At 37.8% G+C, this 24,479-nt stretch overlaps 1 protein-coding gene across 4 annotated transcripts in view; it reads left to right on the forward strand.

Moving 5' to 3' along the window:
• Positions 1 to 23,223, forward strand: part of LOC131948282 (uncharacterized) — a 39,612-nt gene extending 16,389 nt beyond the window's left edge. For 2 of the 4 annotated variants that reach the window (XM_059309824.1, XM_059309825.1), the window contains one exon: positions 21,248 to 23,223. In XM_059309824.1, coding sequence (XP_059165807.1) covers positions 21,675 to 22,304 — 630 coding nt within the window. In that variant the 5' untranslated portion in view covers positions 21,248 to 21,674 and the 3' untranslated portion in view covers positions 22,305 to 23,223. Of the gene's footprint in view, positions 1 to 17,228; positions 17,317 to 19,394; positions 19,542 to 21,247 lie in introns of those variants that run through there. The other 2 variants (XM_059309826.1, XM_059309823.1) reach the window with 2 other exon arrangements.
• Positions 23,224 to 24,479: the final 1,256 nt, after the last annotated feature.

Here is a 24,479-nt window from a genome sequence, read left to right on the forward strand (position 1 = left end):
ACTCTACCTAACCTAACAACACAACTCTACCTAACCTAACAACACAACTCTACCTAACCTAACAACACAACTCTACCTAACCTAACAACACAACTCTCCGTTACCTAACACAACTGTACCTTACCTAATATCTAATTGTGCCTACCCTAACAACTAACTGTACCTTAACTAAAAAAAAAACAATTAACACAACCAAATCGATTAGTAAACCCATCCTCCTATAGTGCTAATCTGAATAAACTATAAAAAAAATTAGAATTAGTTATCTTTGAAGTTATTATTTGATCACGACAACAAAGCAAAGCCTGTGGTGTTTATCTCCCCTTGTCTAGTCAAGTCTACAGGTCAAACTTTGACTGGAAGACAAGGCTGGGCGAACGGCCAAGAAGCTAATTATTACCAGTGGAGCAAGCGTCTAATCTATCTGCTACTTTTGACAAGCAGCCATCATAGGTGTCTCTATCGTCTGCTGATATTAATGTCTTATTTCGTGCCTAAAGCTACACATTGACTCCAGACAGTGGAATAAAAACTTTCGCTTCAATTTCGTTTAGAATGGGGGGGGGGGGGGGGGGGCGGTAGACTTTCTTCGGGGGGGGGGGGGGCGGACACTGTTAAAAGTATATATTTTCTATATAAATTATATAAATTATATAAATTTCATTTGGTTCGGGGGGGGGGGGGGGGCGGTAGGCTTTCTTCGGGGGGGGGGGGGGGGCGGACACTGTTAAAAGTATATATTTTCTATATAAATTATATAAATTATATAAATTTCATTTGGTTCGTGGGGGGGGGCGGCAGAATTTTGGTGCTTACCAATACAATTTTCAAGTCGTGGGGCTTTAAGAAATTTGTCTTAGTGATATCTTCCTGGGCAACTATTTTATGAAACTAAAACGTGTCTCATAAAATTGACACGTATCGACAAACTGTTATTTTATTTCTGTTATGCTTTCTCTGTGTAAGCTACTTAAACTCCTTGAAGTATATCCTAAAGCTTCTATGAAAACCACCATTCAAATGTGATCCTTTATTTTGTTTACTCTTAATTAAATGACGTCAAGTTCTAGTTAAAAGGTGGCGAGCCAAATATTTGAGGCTGAAATTAACCAATTAACGGTGATGAACAACTTATACTTTTTAAAAGCTGTTTCTGAAATTGGTCAGCTATTTCAAATATTGATCTATTATATTGGACCCACTGTTTGTGGTCAGTCTATTTCTGATATTTGTTCGATTATTTCTGAATTTAGTCCGACTCTTTCTGATATTTACTCAACGGTTTCTGAAATAGTTCCAGCTATTTCTGAAATGTGTCCGATTAATTCTAATACTCGTCCGACTATTTCTGCTATTGGTCCGACTATTTCTGCTATCGGTCCGACTGACTATTTCTGCTATTGTTCCGAGTATTTCTGCTATCGGTCCGACTATTTCTGCTATTTGTCCGAGTATTTCTGCTATTGGTCCGACTATTTCTGCTATTAGTCCGACTATTTCTGCTATCGGTCCGACTGACTATTTCTGCTATTATTCCGAGTATTTCTGCTATCGGTCCGATTATTTCTGCTATTTGTCCGAGTATTTCTGCTATTGGTCCGACTATTTCTGCTATTAGTCCGACTATTTCTGCTATCGGTCCGACTATTTATTATACCGTTCGATTAGTGTGATATCGTCCGACTATTTCTGTGTGTTTTTTTTCAATTACCACATAAAAAAAACTAGCACTAAGCTTTGAGCATAAAGTTGGCTCATAATTTGCTTTCTCAAATGTTTCATGTGATGAGGTTTTTCTATCCTCGTTAAAAATGAGTTGATTAACGATGGTAATTAGGCGGCAGCTGTTACGGTACTGCCATAAATAGATTAAAAAGTAATCCTTGGCATTAATTACAGGTTAATTAAAACACAATCAAAATTACTCATCCGATTACGTCAGATTTTGTGGAAAATCCAAAATAATTTTGCTGCAAATGTGCAGATAACAGTTCTGATATAAGATATCTTTTGGTTTTGCTTTTTAATATTCACATTAGCATTTCAATCTGTTAAAGTGTAGGCCCTGCTTCGTGAAAAGTTGCTTTGGTCAACTGATGCCATTTCTCGATGTTTAGTGCGTGTGTATATTATTCACATGTTTTAAAGTTTCTTATATGTGATATTTCTTATCTAAACTAATGTGATATTTATTATCTAAACTAACGTGATATTTCTAAACTAAATTGATGAGATATTTCTTACTAGCATCAATGTTATATTTCTTACCAACATTAATAAAATAGTTCTTCTATCATTTAAACACACACTATACAATTCTGTAATCTTTTAATATTTAGTCTAAACTTCAACAGATCCTTACACTTTCTTACATTTAATTTGTTGCCAAATGTGCAAGAAAAAAAAACATGAAGTTCCTTGAGATAACATTTTTTTATTGATAACATGTGTTCAACATTTCAACATTTGACATGTTTTTCATGTTGTCTAGGATTACTAGGTTAACTTTAGGAAAACGTCATCTTTAGAAAGTATAAGAGCTATGGAACTATACGAAGTGTATGACCTACAAGAGTTATAAGAGCTATCGGAACTATATGAGCTATATGAGCTATGGAGCTATAGAAGCTATGGAGCTATAGGAGCTATGGAGCTATAGGAGCTATAGGAGCTATAGGAGCTATGGAGCTATAGGAGCTATGGAGCTATAGGAGCTATGGAGCTATAGGAGCTATGGAGCTATAGGAGCTATAGGAGCTATGGAGCTATAGGAGCTATAGGAGCTATGGAGCTATAGGAGCTATAAGAGCTATAGGAGCTATGGAGCTATAGGAGCTATAGGAGCTATAGGAGCTATAGGAGCTATAGGAGCTATAGGAGCTATAGGAGCTATAGGAGCTATAGGAGCTATGGAGCTATAGGAGCTATAGGAGCTATAGGAGCTATGGAGCTATAGGAGCTATGGAGCTATAGGAGCTATAGGAGCTATGGAGCTGTAGGAGCTATAGGAGCTAAATGACCTATATCGGACGATGATCGTATATATCTCCGAGTCCATATATTTCCTTAAATCACAGCAAGGTTTGGAAACAGACCAAATCCCGAATCAAATATTGACTTTGAACTATAATTTTAACCGTGTAATACATTATTTGCTACTTTTCTGGTGAAGCTGATGGTAATGTTTAATCTGTAATATTTCGATCATGTATTGCTGAAGACATAAACCGCTCTGAGGAGGGGGAGGGTTGTGGTGGTTTTTAGCGAGCAGAGATTATTACAGATAAACGCTCCTCTACGGGGAGAAAAATAGAGTGGAGAAAACGCTTTAAAAATCTGGCCACTTCAGAGTTGCTCTCTCCGCATGTGGTTCCATGACAATCCGATTAGAACGGGTTATCTCCCCTCGAGGGTACAGCCGGGCGGAAATATGAAAGCAAGATATCACAACATTTGTTTGAAATAGTTCGCAGATTTATTGGTTCGCGGCAAGTACGGAGGCGGCCTCGGATAAAAATAGAATTCAAAAAGCGCTCACACGGTCTTAATGGTGTTTAAGTACACTTTCGCTTAGTTCGGTCGATTTCAGAGTCAAGTAAAACGCAGGGTGTAATTAAAATAAAATCTTCATGATTTCCCTTTCGTTACCAGGACACATGGGGCCACTAACCAGAAATTGACCTCAATCAGAGCTTCTTCCAGGCATCTCTTCGCCCCCCCCCCCCCCGAACGAAATGAAATTTATATAATTTATATAGAAAATATATACTTTTAACCGTGTCCGCCCCCCCCCCCCCCCCCGAAGAAAGTTTACCGCCCCCCCCCCCCGAAGATTTCAAGTGCCCCCCCCCCCCCCCCGGAGAAAAAAGTCTGGAAGAAACACTGACCTCAATCAAAACAGAGTATACAACAATATCATACTGACGTCAATAAAACACGGTTTATAACAATATCAAACCAGTAACTGACCTCAATCAAAACAGAGTATACAACAATATCATACTGACGTCAATAAAACACGGTTTATAACAATATCAAACCATAAACTGACCTCAATCAAAACACGGTATACAAGAATATCACACCATAAACTGACCTCAATCAAAACACGGTAAACAACAATATCACACCATAAACTGACCTCAATCAAAACACGGTATACAAAGCACAGAATACGTTTTATTAATTATCTCAACATCTGCCCATATATTACAACATATACAGCGAGAACTGAGTCCACGATTGAGTAAAACAAATCTTGTTTTATCGCTTTATAGCATAAACACATTTTTTTTTTTTTGTGCTTTCACACGTCGTCAATACGTGACCTACCTTAATTTTAATAACATATGAGAACCACGATTCCCACAACCCTAACGACATGCACCTACATTTGACCATGACCTTAGTCAACTTGCTCAGTGTCAGAGTCACGATTAGCACTTGACCTGTGATAATTAAGTACGTAACTTGACCTGTGAGATAAAAGTACGTCACTTGACCTGTGATATAAAAGTACGTCATCTGACCTGTGATATAAAAGTACGTCACTTGACCTGTGATATAAAAGTACGTCACTTGACCTGTGATATAAAAGTACGTCACTTGACCTGTGATAATAAAAGTACGTCACTTGACCTGTGATATAAAAATACGTCACTTGACCTGTGATTACACCCCGTCTATTACAGCACCAGTGTTTCTTCCAGACTTTTTTCTCCGGGGGGGCACTTGAAATTTTCGGGGGGGGGGGGGCGGTAAACTTTCTTCGGGGGGGGGGGGGCGGACACTGCTAAAAGTATATATTTTCTATATAAATTATATAAATTTCATTTCGTTCGGGGGGGGGGGGGGGGGCGGTAAAAAATTTTCGGGGGGGGGGGGGGGGCTTTTCCCCCCCCTACCCCGAAGAGATGCCTGGAAGAAACTCTGTACAGCACCGCCCTCTACTTATGTTTCTCTTATTGTTTTTGTAGGATCACAATTTTTGTAATTCTCTAGTGGTTTTTCTAAGATCACAATTCTTGTAGTATTTGTGCAATGATTTTTCAAGGGTCATAATTCTTATCGTGTTTCTCTAATGAGTTTTCATGGGTCTTAGATCCTATCAGGTTTTTTTTTTTAAATTATTATTTTTTTCTGCTTTCTACCCTTTAACTCCTATTCCAGCGAAAAAAATCTCTAGAACTGTTTTCTTTCCGAAGTTTTTCATGATCTGGTTTAAAATTGTACTATTGTTTAGAATGAATTCACACTCGAACGGAAGAGGGGGGGGGTCAGTAAGTTTGTGACAGTGTGTGATGAGGGGGGTGGGGGGTCAGATTGTGTGTGGTCACACTTTTGCATTATAAAAAACGTATTTTAGTCGTTATTTCGCGTTTTAGAAAACTTTTTTTTAATAAATTGTAATAGGAATTGATTAAAATACTCTATGTTGACAGAGTTAAGACACGATTTTGGAAAAATATCGATGTTTTAAGAAAAATTCAAAAGCAGTTTTGAAGGGGGTTGTAGGCTGAGGTGTAACGTCATTTTAAAGGGGGGGGGGAGTCTGGCTTTAGAATCGTCCAAAAAAGAGTGACGTCATTTATGGATGACACCCCCCCCCCCCCGTAAGAGCAGAAAACCTAACGACCCAGTGTTTACCCACCTCGCCAAAAGTTCTTTTATTCTAACTACGTGGGGAACACCCACTAACCGAATATCAAATGTTAAAAACTCTGGCCCTAGAGGTGAAGACAGAACACTCTTGTCTGCTTTCTGCCGCTAGACAACACCGCATCGCACGGGGAAACAATGGAACCGTTGTCAGACTGAGGAGGGCTTGTGTTTTAAAGTGCCGGGGGAAAATTTTAATTTTGCGTTGTAAACTTTGGGGAAAATTTAATTTGCGTTGTAATCTTAGGGGAAATTTTCAATTTGCCTTGTAAACTTAGGGGAAATTTCAATTTGAATTGTAAACTTAGGGGAAATTTCAATTTGCGTTGTAAACTTAGGGGAAATTTTTATTGACGTTGTTAACTTAAGGGAAAATTCTATTGACGTTGTAAACTTAGGGGAAATTTCAATTTGCCTTGTAAACTTAGGGGAAATTTCTATTGACGCTGTAAACTTAGGGGAAATTTCAATTTACGTTGTGAACTTAGGAGAAATTTCAATTTAGGTTGTAAAATTAGGTGAAATTTCAATTTGCTATGTTCAATATTTCAATTTGTGTTGATTAACGTACGGGAAATTTCAATTTACGTTGTGAACTAAGGGGAAATTTCTATTGACGCTGTAAACTTAGGGGAGAAATTTCAATTTGCGTTGTAAACTTAGGGAAAAATTTCAATTTGCTATGTAAACTTAGGGGAAATTTCTATTTACGTTGTAAAATTAGGGGAAATTTCAATTTAAGTTGTAAACTTATGGAAATTTCAATTTGCGTTGTGAACTTTACGGGAAATTTCAATTTACGTTGTGAACATAGGGGAAATTTCTATTGACGCTGTAAACTTAAGGGAAATTTCTACAACTTAGGGGAAATTTCTATTTGCGTTGTGAACTTAGGGGAAATTTCTATTTACGTTGTAAACATAGGGAAATTTCAATTGACATTAAACTTTGGGGAAATTTCAATTGACGTTGTAAACTTATGGTAAATTTTAATTTACCTTGTAAACTTAAGGACATTTTTAATTGAGTTGAGAAATTTAAAATAAGAAATCTTGATTTGAACTCGAGACTTTCAGGTTAGCATTCTTATAGAGAAGCAGAGAGGTGGCACAGCGTATAGCTCCATAGACCTCGGTGTCAAAGAAAGATTAGTTGATTGATTGATTGATTGATTGATTGATTGATTGGTTGGTTGGTTGGTTGGTTGGTTGGTTGGTTGATTGATTGATTGATTGATTGGTTGATTGATTGATAAATTGATTGATAAATTGATTGATAAATTGATTGATAAAATGATTGATAAATTGATTGATTGATTGATTGATTGATTGATTGATTGATTGATTGATTGATTGATTGATTGATTGATTGATTGATTGATTGATTGATTGATTGATTGATTGATTGATTGATTGATTGATTGATTGATTGATTGATTGATTGATTGATTGATTGATTGATTGGTCGATTGGTCGATTAGTCGATTGCTGGATCGATCGATATAAAAGTGTACTTTGTTTTCCTAGCTTTGGCTGCTCAGAACTTTTAAAAGCTGTTCTAATGTACACTAAAAGTTATTCATCAGCAAGATGTGTCTAAAACATCCGCATCCAGCAAACTGACACACTCATAAAATAATCGATGGGTAAATACAGAACGTAGATACAAGACACGACCACTCAAATATGTATGCGACTAGTTTAAACCGTACAGATCGAAGCATTTTATGGACGCTTTCACCTGTAATAAATAATTGAACATTTTGATCCCATATTTTATATTCAATGGTTAAACAGGGTGGGGGGATTGTGGGTGAGGGGAGGGGTGAGGGGGAGCGAGAGAGGCGGTATCAAATACACATTTGTAAGAACATTTTATAACTTAATTTTAAAAGCATTTTTATCCGATTAAATCAATATATATATATATTTATATATATATATATATATATATATATATATATATATATATATATATATATATATATATATATATATATATACGTTTATATACACGATGACTTAGTAAATACCGAGCCCAGAATTGTCTAAAAGTAAAATGAGTGTAGTGTAGGAAAGAATTCGATACATGGCGAATTCCAACTAATTTAAAAAATGCTAACGACATGCAAAAGTGCATGCTCTGTTTTAATTTAATTGTATCTCCTGGGAACAAACCCAGGCAAAAATGGAATGTTCGAGTGACGAGGGTAATCCTCACGTCTTGCACTGTTGCTACATAACGGATGCTTTAAATATAGACTTGAGTTTTTTGTTTTTTTATTTCATCCTTAAACTTTTCATGAAAATGTACTACTAAGTATTTTTTCTTTAAAAAAATATATCGCTTTTAAAAAAGTACAATTTAACTAGAATAGTCTAATATAACATTGAAAGTTATTACAAATTTCCATTTTAAAAAACGGATATTCATTGTTTGATAATGTATTTTAAGGTTTGGCTTTATACCTATCGTTTAAGAATGAGTCCCCGCTATTTAAAACGTAATTATCTTTATTGAAGTGTGCGCCATCTTTATTTAGATGCGTTCCTCATGGACAGCTGGTCAGAAAACATCGTGTACCATTACCACTAGGCTATTTTTAGCACCAGTGTGATTCATGCTGTGTGGTTATGAATCGATCTCACATAAAATAATTGTTGTTTTACGTCCTTTCCCAACATTAAACTAATCTGGACGAAAATACCAAATAATTGTTGTTCGCATTGCCAACCATTTCATCTGTTACAGAGCTTGTATTGAACTACTTACCAGACTAGGAGCTTGGTATGAAAGGTAATAAAATATTTGTTCGAGTTATTTTCGGAATGAATGGTACACGGGTCAAAAATAGCAGCGACAAATGTTCTTAGAGAGGCTGGAGCCAGCTCAAACACAAGTTTGCGCTAGTTGCTGTGGTAGGGAAGCTGCTCCACCAAATGTAAACAGAACTCTTGCAACAACAATTTTCATTGTGAAGGTGGGGAGGGGGACACTAATACAACTGGCCTGAGACATATGTGATACGTACATTCGCACCAAATACTTTGACTAAACACCGACTGCCAGGGTTTCTTGTTGGCATCACTTGTGGGGGAGGGTGGTGCCCCACCAAACACCCACATTACAACTGAATAAAGTTTTACCAGTGGCCGTCCCCCCCCCCCTTTCTGGAAAATTTATCCCCCCCCCCGGTACCATTCTGAAAGAAACAATGCGCACTGCATATACTCCAAGAAAATTCTACATCAAGAAATATATTTCATTCTTAATTACTTTTGATCATTTATTTAATCATTATTTTACTTATAACGTAGGCCAACAGTTGCGTTGGTAATATATATATATATATATATATATATATATATATATATATATATATATATATATATATATATATATATATATATATATATGTGTGTGTGTGTGTGTGTGTGTGTGTTTTATTATGTATGTACACATCATAACGTTGTTAGAACGTACAATTCTGATCGCATTCACCAATGTGGTGGAAATCATTGAAACCGACACAAGCGCGCTGACATCTAGAGCTGTCACTTAACGCGAGACTGTTGTCATTTTGGTAGTTATCTAAATAAAATGTTACTTTTAAAATAAAGTACACCTTACTGCTAATGTGTTAAAATATTCAGGATATAAGCGAGTTACATCGGAACCCATCAGCTAGGTAAAGCATTGTCCAAAGCTTCAAAGCGAAGATGAAAATTTGAGATTATGTAGCGAGAGTTTTATTTCATCTAATTTGAAAGCCAGTTTTAAACAAAACAAAAAGGGTAAAAACATTTCCACCTATTTGGAAACTGTCAGTTAAATTCTGCCAACACCGAAGTCATAAAGTAAGCAATAAAGGGAGGATACTGCTCTTTCGCGGTAGTTACCTCCCTTGATTCCCTCCATAAATCGATTAGATGAATGTCCTTAGACGTAAACCTTTCATCGCACGATTTTTTCTTCTCTAAATTTAGGATATATTTTTAAGTCAAGGTCTAGAGAAAAATAAATAAAACTGTGAAATTCATCGTAAAATATAAGTCAAGGTCTAGGATAAAATAGATGTAAAAGTATGAAATTCATGGTCTAGACTTCTAGACTAACTCGTGGAAAAATAACAGAAAATGTATGTACCGACATAAGGTTTACCATCAGATGTGCTTACTTTCATACATTCACCACCATTTTTGTTTTTTACTAGAGAAATATTCTAAACTATTATTTTTTTTAAAATCCACAAAATGATATCATAAAAATCTTGACAGAAGGCAGAAAATTAGAATAAGTCCCACTTCCGGGTACCGGAAATCGCTGAAAAGTTGATACAGAACCACAAATTTGATATAATACTTATAGATGAAATTTCATCAACCTAGCTGTAACGATACTCAAGTTATCGTGTTCACAGACACAGACACACACACATACACACACACACACACACACACATACACAGACATACGGACAAAATTGCAAAACTATGCTTTTTTCCGATTCAGGGAGGTGTAAAACTTAAAAGATTTGTGAAATTTCGATTTTTTGCACGATTACAATACTTCCTCTAAACTTCGTATCCGAGAAAGTAAAAAAGATCAAAAGTGGCTATCTGAATGAATCAAATACACAACTTAGAAAAAAAAAACGCTGAAAAAAATATTTGATCTGAAACTTGTCATCAACCTAATCCACCAGACGACGGATATCACCTTTGACCTAATAACCTTAATGAGTTAATTAAACCCACCCTGTTTCAGATCGACCTTTGAACTTAACCACCTGAATGTTAAAGGCTTGACATTTAGCACCAGACGTAAATATGACAAGCCTATCTTTACATCATCAGACTATCAAAGATCGCACCGTCATTATATCCTCGCTATCTACAGCCGTTATCTGTCTTTCAAAACTTCACCCAACAATCTCCTACCCGGCTCAACAAATCCCCCCCCCCCTACGATATTTTCCTCCCACCCCCTTTAAAGCCCTACATTTCAAACTATTCTTTCACTTTCGCCCTGACAATTGAAGCATCTCTTTCAAGTTCTCTCCCCTTCCGCCTGATCTATTGTTTGTTTGCTTCGGGCTCCTGTCTGTCGGCTTGCGCTGAAAACGCTGAACGCCGTGTAAGAAAACGTACACAATAAGGTACTCTCTAGCCCAAAACACTTGACGCGATCGCCCCTTCCCGCACGGCGCGTGCTAATGTTTGCTTTCGAGAGTATGTTGTTACAATCCGCACCAATGCTTCAGACAACCTTCGACAAACCACATTTTTTCCTGCTTCAAATGATGTGTTGTCTACATTCTCACAGTATTATCGTCGTGTATACGTCGATTATGTCGCTTCTTATAAATAGTGTTTCTTCCAGACTTTTTTCTCCGGGGGGGGGGGCACTTGAAATTTTCGGGGGAGGGGGGGCGGTAGACTTTCTTCGGGGGTGGGGGCAGACACTGTTAAAAGTATATATTTTCTATATGAATTATATAAATTTCATTTTGTTCGGGGGGGGGGGGGGGGCAGTTAATTCCCCCCCCTCCCCCCCCCCCCCCCCCCGAAGAGATGCCTGGAAGAAACTCTGCTTATAAATAATATTTTGAAAAAGTATACTTGTCACCCCTTTATAAAAATGGACCCAACCGAGAATAGTCTCAAGATTGTTTTAAAGGTTCACTAAATGGTTAAAATTAAATACGATGTTTTTAAAATAAATATGGTTATAAACATCTGACTGATTGGTGTGAAGTTTTACCGGAGAGAGGATGCATTTGATGTTTTTAGTATTTTTGGTAACTAAACAAAAATTTAAAAACCGCCCTAAAAAACAAACAAAACAAAAACAAATTGGTTGTGTACACTTTCTCGCAGAAAATATCTACAAAAATGGCAGTACTACGTCATGTGGATGTCTTTAAAAAATTTTTATTTAAAAATGTAATCGCCATACTTATGAGAGCAAATTACTATGAACTGTGGTTTTCAAAATATCGATCTCGGAGTTCCTGTACAGCCAATCATTTGCAACTTTTATTCCATAAAGATTAAATCTTCTAGTCCATGTATATCCTCATTACCTCTTCTAGCCCCAGTACCCCATCATCTGGCCCAGAGGCGTAGCGAGGGCGGGACGGGGGGGGGGGTGCGGACCGCACCGGGTAACACCATTTAGGGGGGTGACACCAAGGCATATAATAGAAGAAGAAATATTTTTTTTTGCCAGTTCCATTAATGATTAATTAAAATTAAATAGTCTTTTAAGAAAAAATCTTCAATTATTACAAAGGGGTAGGGATATATATATATATATATATATATATATATATATATATATATATATATATATATATATATATATATATATATATATTTTTTTTTTTTTCTTGGGGGGGGGGGTGACACCACGAAATGCCGCACCGGGTGACACCAGACCTAGCGACTCCACTGATCAGACCCATGTCTAGGCCCCATTACATATCCTATAGTCCGCAGTTCACGACGTAAGGTCTCATCAAACAGGTTTTTAAAAAACTACGCGCTAATTCAATTGTTTATCGTCTCAATGAATGAAGTGTGTGTGTGTGTGTGTGTGTGTGTGTGTGTGTGTTGCTTCGTGCGTCATCGTGTTCCAATCTGTTTCTCACGTGCATTTACGTCACAAGATATTCTAGACGAGTTTGTTGTTGTTGGGTGAAAGGAAAGATGAACAGAAATTATTTCCATTACAAAATTGCGTCTCAATTCAGCTTCCGTTTGTATTCGACTCGTCAAGATGTATTCGATTCTTCTGGCTGCATGTATTGCAGAAATAAACTGTTATCCAATTATTATTCTAAACGTATTTCACTAGTTTCTCATGGAGTAGTGACTTTATTAAACACGTTCTCTGGGCCTACTAAAATAATAGACCTTCCTTTACTTGTGTAACTTTAGCTCACCTACCTGTAAAGGTCATGTAGTTTTAGTTCATCTACCTGTGAAGGTCATGTAGTTTTAGGTCATCTACCTGCCAAGGTCATGTAGTTTTAGGTCATCTACCTGCCAAGGTCATGTAGTTTTAGGTCATCTAACTGCCAAGGTCATGTAGTTTTAAGTCATCTACCTGCCAAGGTCATGTAGTTTTAGGTCAACTATCTGCCATGTCATGTAATTTAAGCTGACCTTCTTGTCAAAAAAATACAGATGAAGTAGAGTTCTTGTTTCTCTGGTTAGGTAGGGAGGTACAAAAAGAACGAACTCGAGACTTTTGAATTAGTAATTGTCCCACTGTACCACCTGTATGAGATTTGTACCATTGTACCACCTGTATGAGATTTGTACCACCTGTATAAGATTTGTCCCACTGTACCACCTGTATGAGATTTGTACCACCTGTATGAGATTTGTCCCACTGTACCACCCATATGAGATTTGTCCCACTGTACCACCTGTATGAGATTTGTCCCACTGTACCACCTGTATGAGATTTGTACCACCTGTATGAGATTTGTACCACCTGTATGAGATTTGTACCACTGTACCACCTGTATGAGATTTGTACCACTGTACCACCTGTATGAGATTTGTACCACCTGTATGAGATTTGTCCCACTCTACCACCCATATGAGATTTGTACCACTGTACCACCTGTATGAGATTTGTACCACCTGTATGAGATTTGTCCCACTGTACCACCCATATGAGATTTGTACCACTGTACCACCTGTATGAGATTTGTACCACCGTACCACCTGTATGAGATTTGTACAACTGTACCACCTGTATGAGATTTGTTCCACTGTACCACCTGTATGAGATTTGTCCCACTGTACCACCTGTATGAGATTTGTACCACCTGTATGAGATTTGTACCACCTGTATGAGATTTGTCCCACTGTACAACCTGTATGAGATTTGTACCACCTGTATGAGATTTGTACCACCTGTATGAGATTTGTACCACCTGTATGAGATTTGTACCACTGTACCACCTGTATGAGATTTGTACCACCTGTATGAGATTTGTCCCACTGTACCACCTGTATGAGATTTGTACCACCTGTGTGAGATTTGTACCACCTGTATGAGATTTGTCCCACTGTACCACCTGTATGAGATTTGTACCACCTGTATGAGATTTGTACCACCTGTATGAGATTTGTACCACCTGTATGAGATTTGTACCACCTGTATGAGATTTGTCCCACTGTACCACCCATACGAGATTTGAACAACCTGTATGAGATTTGTCCCACTGTACCACCTCTATGAAATCTGTACCACCTGTATGAGATTTGTGCCACTGTACCACCTGTATGAGATTTGTACAACTGTACCACCTGTATGAGATTTGTCCCACTGTACCACCTGTATGAGATTTGTCCCACTGTACCACCTGTATGAGATTTGTCCCACTGTACCACCTGTATGAGATTTGTCCCACTGTACCACCTGTATGAGATTTGTACCACTGTACCACCTGTATGAGATTTGTACCACCTGTATGAGATTTGTCCCACTGTACCACCTCTATGAAATCTGTACTACCTTATGAGATTTGTGCCACTGTATCACCTGTATGAGATTTGTACCACTGTACCAACTGTATGAGATTTGTACCACCTGTATGAGATTTCTCCCAATGTACCACCTCTATGAAATCTGTACCACCTGTATGAGATTTGTGCCACTGTACCACCTGTATGAGATGTGTCCTACTGTACCACCTGTATGAGATTTGTCCCACTGTACCACCTGTATGAGATTTGTCCCACTGTACCGCCTATATGAAATCTGTACCACCTGTATGAGATTTGTCCTTTTATATGTTATCTGTACAACCTATATGAGATTTCCATATCACAAAATTGCAAGACGTGCATCACAGCTCAAAATTTTCCTAACGACGAGCTCATTTTTTCCCAAACATCTCTGACCCCAGACAGGAAAAAATCCACTTTCCTGTACAAGTGTTCATGACCTACAGCAGAAACACCTGAGTTTGCACAATTCTCCTCCTGCCTCCCGCAGTGTCGGCAAACGTCGATAATAAACAGAGAAAATTTCTGATTAAAACTAACCCAAAACACAAGCTGTAAACAGCAGTTAACCGCGGTAACGCTAATCCAGATCTTCACTAGTGACGTCGGGTTGGCCCCGAGGTGGAAACACTGCTTTAGGAACCAATCAGGGGACATAACTACCGGGTTAAAATCATTCCAATCCTCTCAGCTTCGGTTTTTTCTTTTAGCTTTTTAAGTGTCTTCTCTACGGGGCGGCTGGTAATTAGCCCTTAGTAAATACATTTAGTTTTCTACCTCCAATACAACATTTCACAATCGCTACATGAGACAAGTTTTTTTTTTAAACTAATTTAATAATCATAATTTGATTTTGTTTTCGACTGTTTGTTCCCTTCAAAGGTAGTTTTAATTATATTTTTTTAAAAGTAATATTTTTTTTGCCACTAATCGAAAACTAAAACGTCAGCACTTTTTTCACGTGTTTTAGATATACCGAGACTGTATTATTTTCTTGTGAGGTAGTTTCATTTAGAATGGTGTTGGTCTAGTCTAGTCTAGTCTAGTCTAGTCTAGTCTAGTCTAGTCTAGTCTAGTCTAGTCTAGTCTAGTCTAGTCTAGTCTAGTCTAGTCTAGTCTAGTCTAGTCTAGTCTAGTCTAGTCTTGTCTAGTCTAGTCTAGTCTAGTCTAGTCTATTAAATCGCCTTCTCCAATATAAACTTGAATCTACTCTAGTGACCATCAATAAAACTTTGAGCTGACTCAGCAGAACGTTTTTTCTAGCTTCGAGAATCTTGTTTCTCGACTACTAGTGACTAAATCTTCAGTACCCCCCCCCCCCTTCAGTACCAAGCCCTGGGTAGAGCATTGCTCTCAACCAAAGGTCGCATACATTAGTTCCAGGAGATGTAACCCAGGTACCTGACTTCACGTGCCGAGTTATCTTTCTAACCAACAGCTGAAGTAGCCGTACTAAACAGCTGCAGTTTTTGTAGCTGTTTTTTTTTGTAACATCTGAAGTAGCCGTACTAAACAGCTGTAATTGTAGTAGCTGTTTTTTGTAGCAGCTGAAGTAGCCGTACTAAACAGCTGTAATTGTATTAGCTTGGTTTTTTTGGCTGAAGTCACTGTAAAATAGTTTTTTGTGTGTGAAGTCTTGCTGCTTACAAGTGTTAAAGTCGAGACCAGTGAGTTGAGATTTTATTTCTATTTGGTGGTAGGTGTTCGGAGTAGACCAACTTGCTGGATTATAGGGACAGATACATAATTACCCGATTCTATTACTTCAACGGGTGTAGCCTTCCTTCAGTATTGGGAACATTCGTAGAAGCCCTCAAACAACAAGCCGAGAGATCTTTAACGCTCACAATGGCGCACTACTCTACCACACAATAGGGCTGATAAGTAGGTCACCAACCAGTTCTATGGCTCAACAAAACCTGCATGAGCCATGGAACTGTTTGGTGACCTACTTACCAGCCCTATTCCGTGCTAGAACAGTTAAAAAAGATTGCAGGCGCCAACTTTATGCTTAAAACAATTTTGTATTTAGAAGAACCAGCAACCACCGCGAGCCATGTACAAACAGTAATTGTTGTGTTTGTTTGCACACGGCCACGAGTGGCTGGAAGATAACAGAGACAATCACGTGACTTTGTTTTGATTGGACACCTCACAACTTGCACCTGAACGGTTTCCGGTTCACGGGAAGATAACTTGACAACCTTCCTAAATTATTACTTTATTCTTTTTTTAAAAAAAACGTTTACGTTTTAGAAAATACAAGTTAATAATTAATGTCAAGTTAAATTTTATTTCCGGCTTTCAGACATTGCTTCTTTTCGTTTCCACGAATGTGACGTAATAAAATCATTTTTTAGCAGACACGGATGATGAGTGGGAAGGTGCTCTCTAATCGCTTCTTGTTGTAAACTATGGGATATTTAATCTAGAAGAGAGGCGCACTTACACTATACTAATACTAACAACACGAGACACAACCTACAGGCCTAAAACTCCAAAGTTATGTAGTGACGACAACACATCTTTCATAATAAAAATGTATAGCTCTCCTGTCCATATCTTAACATAACTTCACACCTCTTACTTGAACCAGTAATATATTAACAGCTATTAAAATATGTATATATATATATATATATATATATATATATATATATATATATATATATATATATATATATATATATATATATATATATAGGCCTATTTATATATAATTAGCATAAAATTTAAATTTAAATGAGATTGGTCTTTTTACGAAGAATCCAAGATCAATCCATTAGCTCACTCATTGAACATCCCCTATCTGAAACATTTTTTAGACAGATTTAATAGCGCACCTTATGGCCAACTTCATATCATCTTTTACAACCACCTAAATCTTCCTTGCCGGCTAAAACCGTTTACCGTGCACACTCGGACAATCCCATCCCATAATTTTACGGCCATCCGCCACAGCCCAATTAGGTTCAATGTCAAGGCCGTTGTGTGACTTGGTGCAGATCTGACACGCCGTCTGCTCGCTACGTCCGTGTACCTGCATCATGCATCTACACGGCCACCATTCTGTACCTGGACACATACATTCTGATTCACACGTGCCACACGATTTGTTAGTTCTTGTCAGGGTGAGTTCAACTTGTTGTTGTGGGGAGACAGATCAGGTTTGTTTTATAAATCACAATACTATGTATTTTTCAAATGTCACTTTATATATAGTATATATATATATATATATATATATATATATATATATATATATATATATATATATATATATATATATATATATATATATATATATATATATATATATATATATATATATATATATATGTATATATATATATATATATATATATATATATATACACACATACATATATATATATACACATACATATATATATATATATATATACATATATATATATATATATATATATATATATATATATATATATATATATATATATATATATATATATATATATATATATATATATATATATATAAGAAATCCGTCTGTTTAAAAAAAACAATTTTTGAGATGGTAGAGGTGAGCTGTTGCGAAACGTCACTTTTAGCAATTGTGGTGGTATGGTCGTGTGACAATGGAGGAGGGGGGGGGGGTGAATAACTTATGTGATAACAACTTACATTCAATATATGCTTGTGAGAGCTGATCTAAGCGCTAACCACACGTTAAGGCTTGCCGTTATAATTAATCTTGATTAAGCCTACCTGTGTTCTAGACAAGCGTTAATCCTGGGCTGGGTTTGATGAATATGAAATGAGCTGATGAGGAGAATGTGCAAGTGTCACTAAGGCAAATAACACGGGCTTATATCTTCAGTGGTGGATACTGGCAAAATTGACTATGGTTCAACTATAACCAGCTGCCTTTAGTTCACCTATAACCACCTGCCGTTAGTTCACCTATAACCACCTGCCGTTAGTTCACCTATAACCACCTGTGCTTGTTCACCTATAACCACCTGACGTTAGTTCACCTATAATCACCTGTCTTTAGTTCACCTATTACCACCTGTGCTTGTTCACCTATAACCACCTGCCGTTAGTTCACCTATAACCACCTGTCCTTGTTCACCTATAACCACCTGCCGTTAGTTCACCTATAATCACCTGTCTTTAGTTCACCTATAACCACTAGTCTTTAGTTAACCTATAACCACTAGTCTTTAGTTCACCTATAACCACCTGCCTTTAGTTCACCCATAACCACCTGCCTTTAGTTCACCTATAACCACTAGTCTTTAGTTCACCTATAACCACCTGTCCTTGTTCACCTATAACCACCTGCCGTTAGTTCACCCATAACCACCTGCCTTTAGTTCACCTATAACCACTAGTCTTTAGTTCACCTATAACCACTAGTCTTTAGTTCACCTATAACCACCTGCCTTTAGTTCACCTATAACCACCTGCCTTTAGTTCACCCATAACCACCTGTCCAACTATAACAAACCCTGTGGGGAATTTATAGATTGGTAATAACCAGATTTTATCGGAGTCTATATCTTACATAAACTTAAAACTAACCTTATTAACGACATAAACTTACAAATATCATAGACTTTTGACTTTTAAACTTACATCTGCCATAAAACCTACGACAGAAAAAAAAATTAGCGAATCAATATTTTACTAATATTATCAGCCACCACACCCCCCCCCCCCAAACTTACCCTTTTCGCTGACCAGCATCCACTCTCCACTATTTAATCCTCACATTCTCTTCTACATTTCTTCACTCTACTTGTCCACACACACACACACTGACCACCCTAACCCACACCCACACACTCCCACACCACTTTAACTGACCATCCGCACACACCCACACCACGTTAACTGCCCATCCTCACACACCCACACCACATTAACTGACCATCCACACACACACACACACACGACACATTAACTGCCCATCCACCTTCTATTACCCTAACCTATCAACACCACCATCCTTAATCTAAACTCCACTCCTTCCCACTCCTCCACCTCTCCCCCTTACCTGAACCCCCCCCCCCCCCCTCCCCTACCTGACCATCGCTTACTTCCCCTATAGATATTGTTTGTGTTTTGCCAATTTTCTTCCCCCAGCGTTGTGCGGGGAGGACGGGGGTATGTGCGGGGAGGACGGTGGGTATGTGCGCGTGCATGACTCACGCGCAAGCTCGTGCCAAACTCCCTGCATAAACACAGGCCCCTGGGCCTATCTCTTCACCTGCCCGTCCCTCAGGCGCAGATAACTCTACCGTCGGGCGAGGAATGTCTTTCTATTTCTCGGGATTGTTACATGTGCTCGCGCTGATGAGGAAGTTCAAAGGTCAGGATAAAACTGTGTAAACCACCTTCACATTAGGACCAGGCATGATCAGAGATCATTCATTAGAGCTCATTCGCACATAGCCGTAATGTAATCTATAGCCGTAGTGTAATCTATAGCCGTAGTGTAATCTATAGCTGTAGTGTAATCTATAGCTGTAGTGTAATCTATAGCCGAAGTGTAATATATAGCTGTAGTGTAATACATAGACGTAGTGTAATACATAGCCGTTGTCAAATACTTAGCCGAAATGTAATACATAGCCGTAGTGTAATTCTTAGCCGTAAATATATGTGTGTGTGTGTAAATGTATATTATATATATATATATATATATATATATATATATATATATATATATATATATATATATATATATATATATTTTATATATATATATATATATATATATATATATATATATATATATGATGTATGTATCTGTGTAGTTCTATAGTTCTACTCTTCCCCTGGACCTACTTATGTGGCTGTATACACTACATAAATATCGACCAGTGTGTTTCTATATAATACGCCATACATAACGAGGTGTAACATGCTGTGTCTTATTTACTCCTGTGATAACCCACGGCTTGCTTACGGTTTCAACTGATGCGATTGTTAATGGACGGGTGCTGAACTTGTTCCAATTCTTCGTGGTAATTTAAACTATTGATGCTGACCAAGCTTTTGATTCATATCAAAATGTTTGACACAGGCCAAACGGTTGAGGCTAATTACTGTGTTGATATTTGACAAACGTATGATATAGGGCCAACTTGTGATATAGGGCAACATTATATACGGCCAACTTATGATATAGGGCAATTTATGATAGTGACCTAATTTGATATCTGCCTCACCTTTGTGAATTCTTGTTTTTCTCAACTCTCTAACCCAGCCATCATCCCCCTCATCTCTCCCACCCCTAACTCAAGTCTTACCTTCCCCTCTCCGATCGAGATTCTCACAGTTTTACTCCCCCCCCCCCCCCCCCCCCAATGCAAACATTCATCAATTTACTTGAGCCTTCCTGTCATATCGACCTTGACTGGAAACAAAACAAGTTTACCATACGTGTGTCAGGTTTAAGAACCAAATTAACCATACATGTGTAATGTTTGAACATACATTAAGAAACCAGCCATTCGTAAATGAATTGATTCAAGATCTATCGTTCCATTGATGACGTTTCTTTCAATTTAGTAAAGACACGAATGAACATGCTCATATTATTTGTGTGTATTTCATTTTGGGGCGGATTACTATAACCTGTGCTGCTATTATTTTGAAGTCGGTTACGTAGACATGTGTGTAGTACTGTCTAGGATACTATTGTTAGAAAAGTCTAGTCTAGATACTATTCTTTTTAAAAATGTAGTACTTAAAGTATACCATTCTTAAAAATACACATGTGTAGAAGCCTACTGTATCGAATACTCATCTGAGAAAGGGGTAGTACTTGTAAGATTCTAGTCTTAGAAAAGTGTATTACATGTAGTATATTCTTCGTGTGTATACTGTGTAGATATATAGGCTTTGTTTGTGCTTAACACCCACAGCCACACCCTGAAGAAAAAATTTTTTTCAATGTAATACAGTGTGTATGTCATTATTCATTTTCAGGAAATGAACGAAATCTAGAATATTAATTTCTTTTGTTATATTAGTCTAAATTTAACTTTTGACTGTTGTGTATTTCCTCAGGTTAGTCTAACTACCGGATAACACGATGATGGAGATTGGACGATGAATGCAACAGAACACGTTTTCACATTTGTATCCCTGATTTAAAGAAGAAAAATCACAGACAGAAGAAAAAGCACAGAGAGAAGGAAAGCCATATTTCTGGATCGTTTACTCTCGCCAGAACGTGTGTCGAGCTGTCGAGGTAGCCTCGTCCAGTGGTCAGAGTTTTATAAATAGCTTCATGAATATTCATACACGCTCTGATAAGTTTCTCGCATTCTTCGTTTCAAATAGTTCGGTCTTCGGAATCAAGAATTCTGCCTTAGGAGATCTAAGCAAATAAATAACTTTTAAAACAGAATACAACAATGGATTAAACGTGTTTAAAGATCATAAACTGTATCTGTGGTGTGTGTTCTGGTAAAAAAAGACTCTAATTCTAAAAATGATGGCGTCACCAACCGCTAAAGCCCATGACCCTATGTATAATTTCGACACGCATTTCCCAGAACGCCTTTCGCGTCTGCATCTCCATGGAGATTTCAACGCTTCCGGTTCGTTTAGAAAAAAGAAGAACCGCGCGCAGAGAAGCGGCGCCAGGTACAAGACCCAGCCCGTGACGTTTGACGAGATCAAGGAGGTGGACGAGGAGCCGGTGAGCTCCACGGCTGCAGAACAACCTCCCGAGCAGCTGAAGGGCCAGCTCCAGGCTTTCTCCCGCTCCATGGATGGTCTCCTCCCCAGGGGGGTCGCGGCCGAGCAGCCGCAGCTCCACATCTCGCACTCGAGGTCCGGCTCTAGGAAGTTTCAGAGACACCCAGACTGCATTCCAGAGCGGGCAGAGGCCGAGCAGCCGACCCCCACACAACTGGAAGCGCCTGAAAGCCGGCTCCAGAGTGTCACGTCTTCCACAGCCAGCCCGAGCCCGTCCCCCACCACGCTATCGCCCGTGGGGGACGCTAGCCCCGACGCCAGCATCTCACCAGTGCCGTCGCCGAATATCGCACCCAGGCGACAGAAAGTCACGGCTAAAGCCAAAAAGCGCCAAAAGGCGTTCGAAGATGCGGATATTTAACGCACGGGTTTACATGTAGATCACGGCGTACTATTTGCACAAAAAATGTGAAGACTGCCCCTGTCTGATGTGTGCTTGATTGTTGTACTCAAATCTTGTTATTTGCATTCTCTGTCAAGGGCCTAATATGAATTTTTGTGATAAACGTTCAGGGTTCAGCGGGCCGTATCTGCTTGTACTAAATCACGTGATCTAGTAGATAAGGCTGTTAGTTTCTTTCTGGCTATGGTGTTCTCCCACCCCCACCCTCCTCCCTACCGTTTTACCTGTGTAAAATAAAAAACCTTAAATGTGTAAACAGGATATAAATATTATGTTCAATGATTAAAGTGTTATGTACAAAGTATACATTTCTATATTCTATCAAATAACTCAAAATAACTGATATTTTTTTTATTACTTTATTTTTTTATTCTTATAATTGTGTTCAAAATAATGTATTCAAACGCCACCATCCTCGTTGATTTTTTATTAAAATAATCGCTAAACAGCAATTTTTAAACTGAAACATTGAGAGAAGAGTTGCATTTTTAAACTGAAACATTGAAAGAAGAGTTGCATTAAAATAAAATTACATGCCGTACAACAGCTTTATCAGAATAAACATTTAAAATTATTACAAAATAAATAAACAATGGAGCCATATTTATCACAATTGTTCAGTACATCGACAAAATGTTTCATCATATTTTTCTATCTTGTGTACATTGCCGTGGGCGCAGGCTCAAACTTCCTTTTATGTCTGAGCTGACGTTTTGCTGGCTTTTAACAAATCTTTCTGTGTTTTAAATACCATTTTCCGATAGCACAGATCTGTAGCAGATTTAATGTTAATCAGGCTTGCCTCAGTGTTTCCGTTTTCATTTCATAGGCTGATCTAAGGGAGTGGGGAGCATTTAGCAATTCACCTCACACACAAATAAGGAAAATAAATGGGGGGGGGGAGGGGTGAAAAAGGTTATTCATAAGATAAAAAGTATTTTGATTATGTTATAATTTTATAACTAATACAACTTGTTTTCTTAATATTTTTTTAATGTGCATTTCAATAGCTATGGGTGGATCTCGGGATATAGAGGCTAGCCCATTTATATCCCTCATTATATATGTATTAGGCCCTATATCTATTCCCCCCCCCCCCCCACACACACACACACAAAATATAACATTCTTAAAAACTAGACCTGCTAATGGTTTAATTCTACCATTTCGCAATGCATCTTCTCAATATTTCCTCAATTTGCTAAAACAATCAAAACGCGACTGACGTAACAGCATTGATAATTCCGCCACTAAGCTCCTATCTTCTCGCCAATCAGATAAGATGTGGCTTCTGGCTATAGGCTGCTCGTCTTGTCTAACACTTGAGTCCCCCAGTTATCTGCAGCTTGTTACAATCTCAGCTCAGTGTGTACATTGCTCGGTACATAACTTACACGTGTCAAGTAACGCAGAGCTCCTTACATCTTGTATAAATTCAACTAACGTTCGTCACATTTTCTACACTGTTTAAATGTACAATGGTTTGTTACATCAGTTCAATCAATGAATTAAGCTGACTTGTATTTGCATGGATTCGGCTATTTAAAGTTGGAGTTTAAACCAAACAATCGAATGCTACAGTAAGGCTGTTACTGTAAGTGCCAGCAGCACCAGCCGATTATGTTAAACCCTAAGGTCAAGGCCAGTCGGTCACGTGGTTAATCAATAACCTAGCACCAGTTTTAATTGATCATTAAATTTGAACAAAGATGTGACGCTAGAGATAAATGACAAGGGGCAAATATGTACAGTGTATAAAACACTGGGGAGGCAAAGCAAGCTGAAACCAAAGGACAAGTCAACACTACATCAGATTCTCCAATAAAACATGTTCAACCAGATACTTCTAGTTAAAAATATTCGTTTTTATAACAGTCTGCATCAGATAGGGGGTGGGGGAGGGGGGTGCTAACGAAAACACATGATACATCCAAAAGCAAATTACTTCTTTAATGTTAATTAATCTTTTTAAAATGAAAAGCGTAGTCCTACATTTTTCAAACACTAGCCTACTGTACATACCAATTTTGCCATCAGTTTAAATTTGGGATTTTAGGCCGAGTTTACTATAAGAATTTAAATAAGCTAAATAATTTTTAATGTCATTTGTAAAATAAAATGAGTTAGGTTTAT

The sequence above is a fragment of the Physella acuta genome, unplaced genomic scaffold (assembly GCF_028476545.2).
Source record: "Physella acuta isolate Inbredline_101_S28 unplaced genomic scaffold, ASM2847654v3 ptg000636l, whole genome shotgun sequence".
In the NCBI taxonomy this organism is placed as follows: domain Eukaryota; kingdom Metazoa; phylum Mollusca; class Gastropoda; family Physidae; genus Physella; species Physella acuta.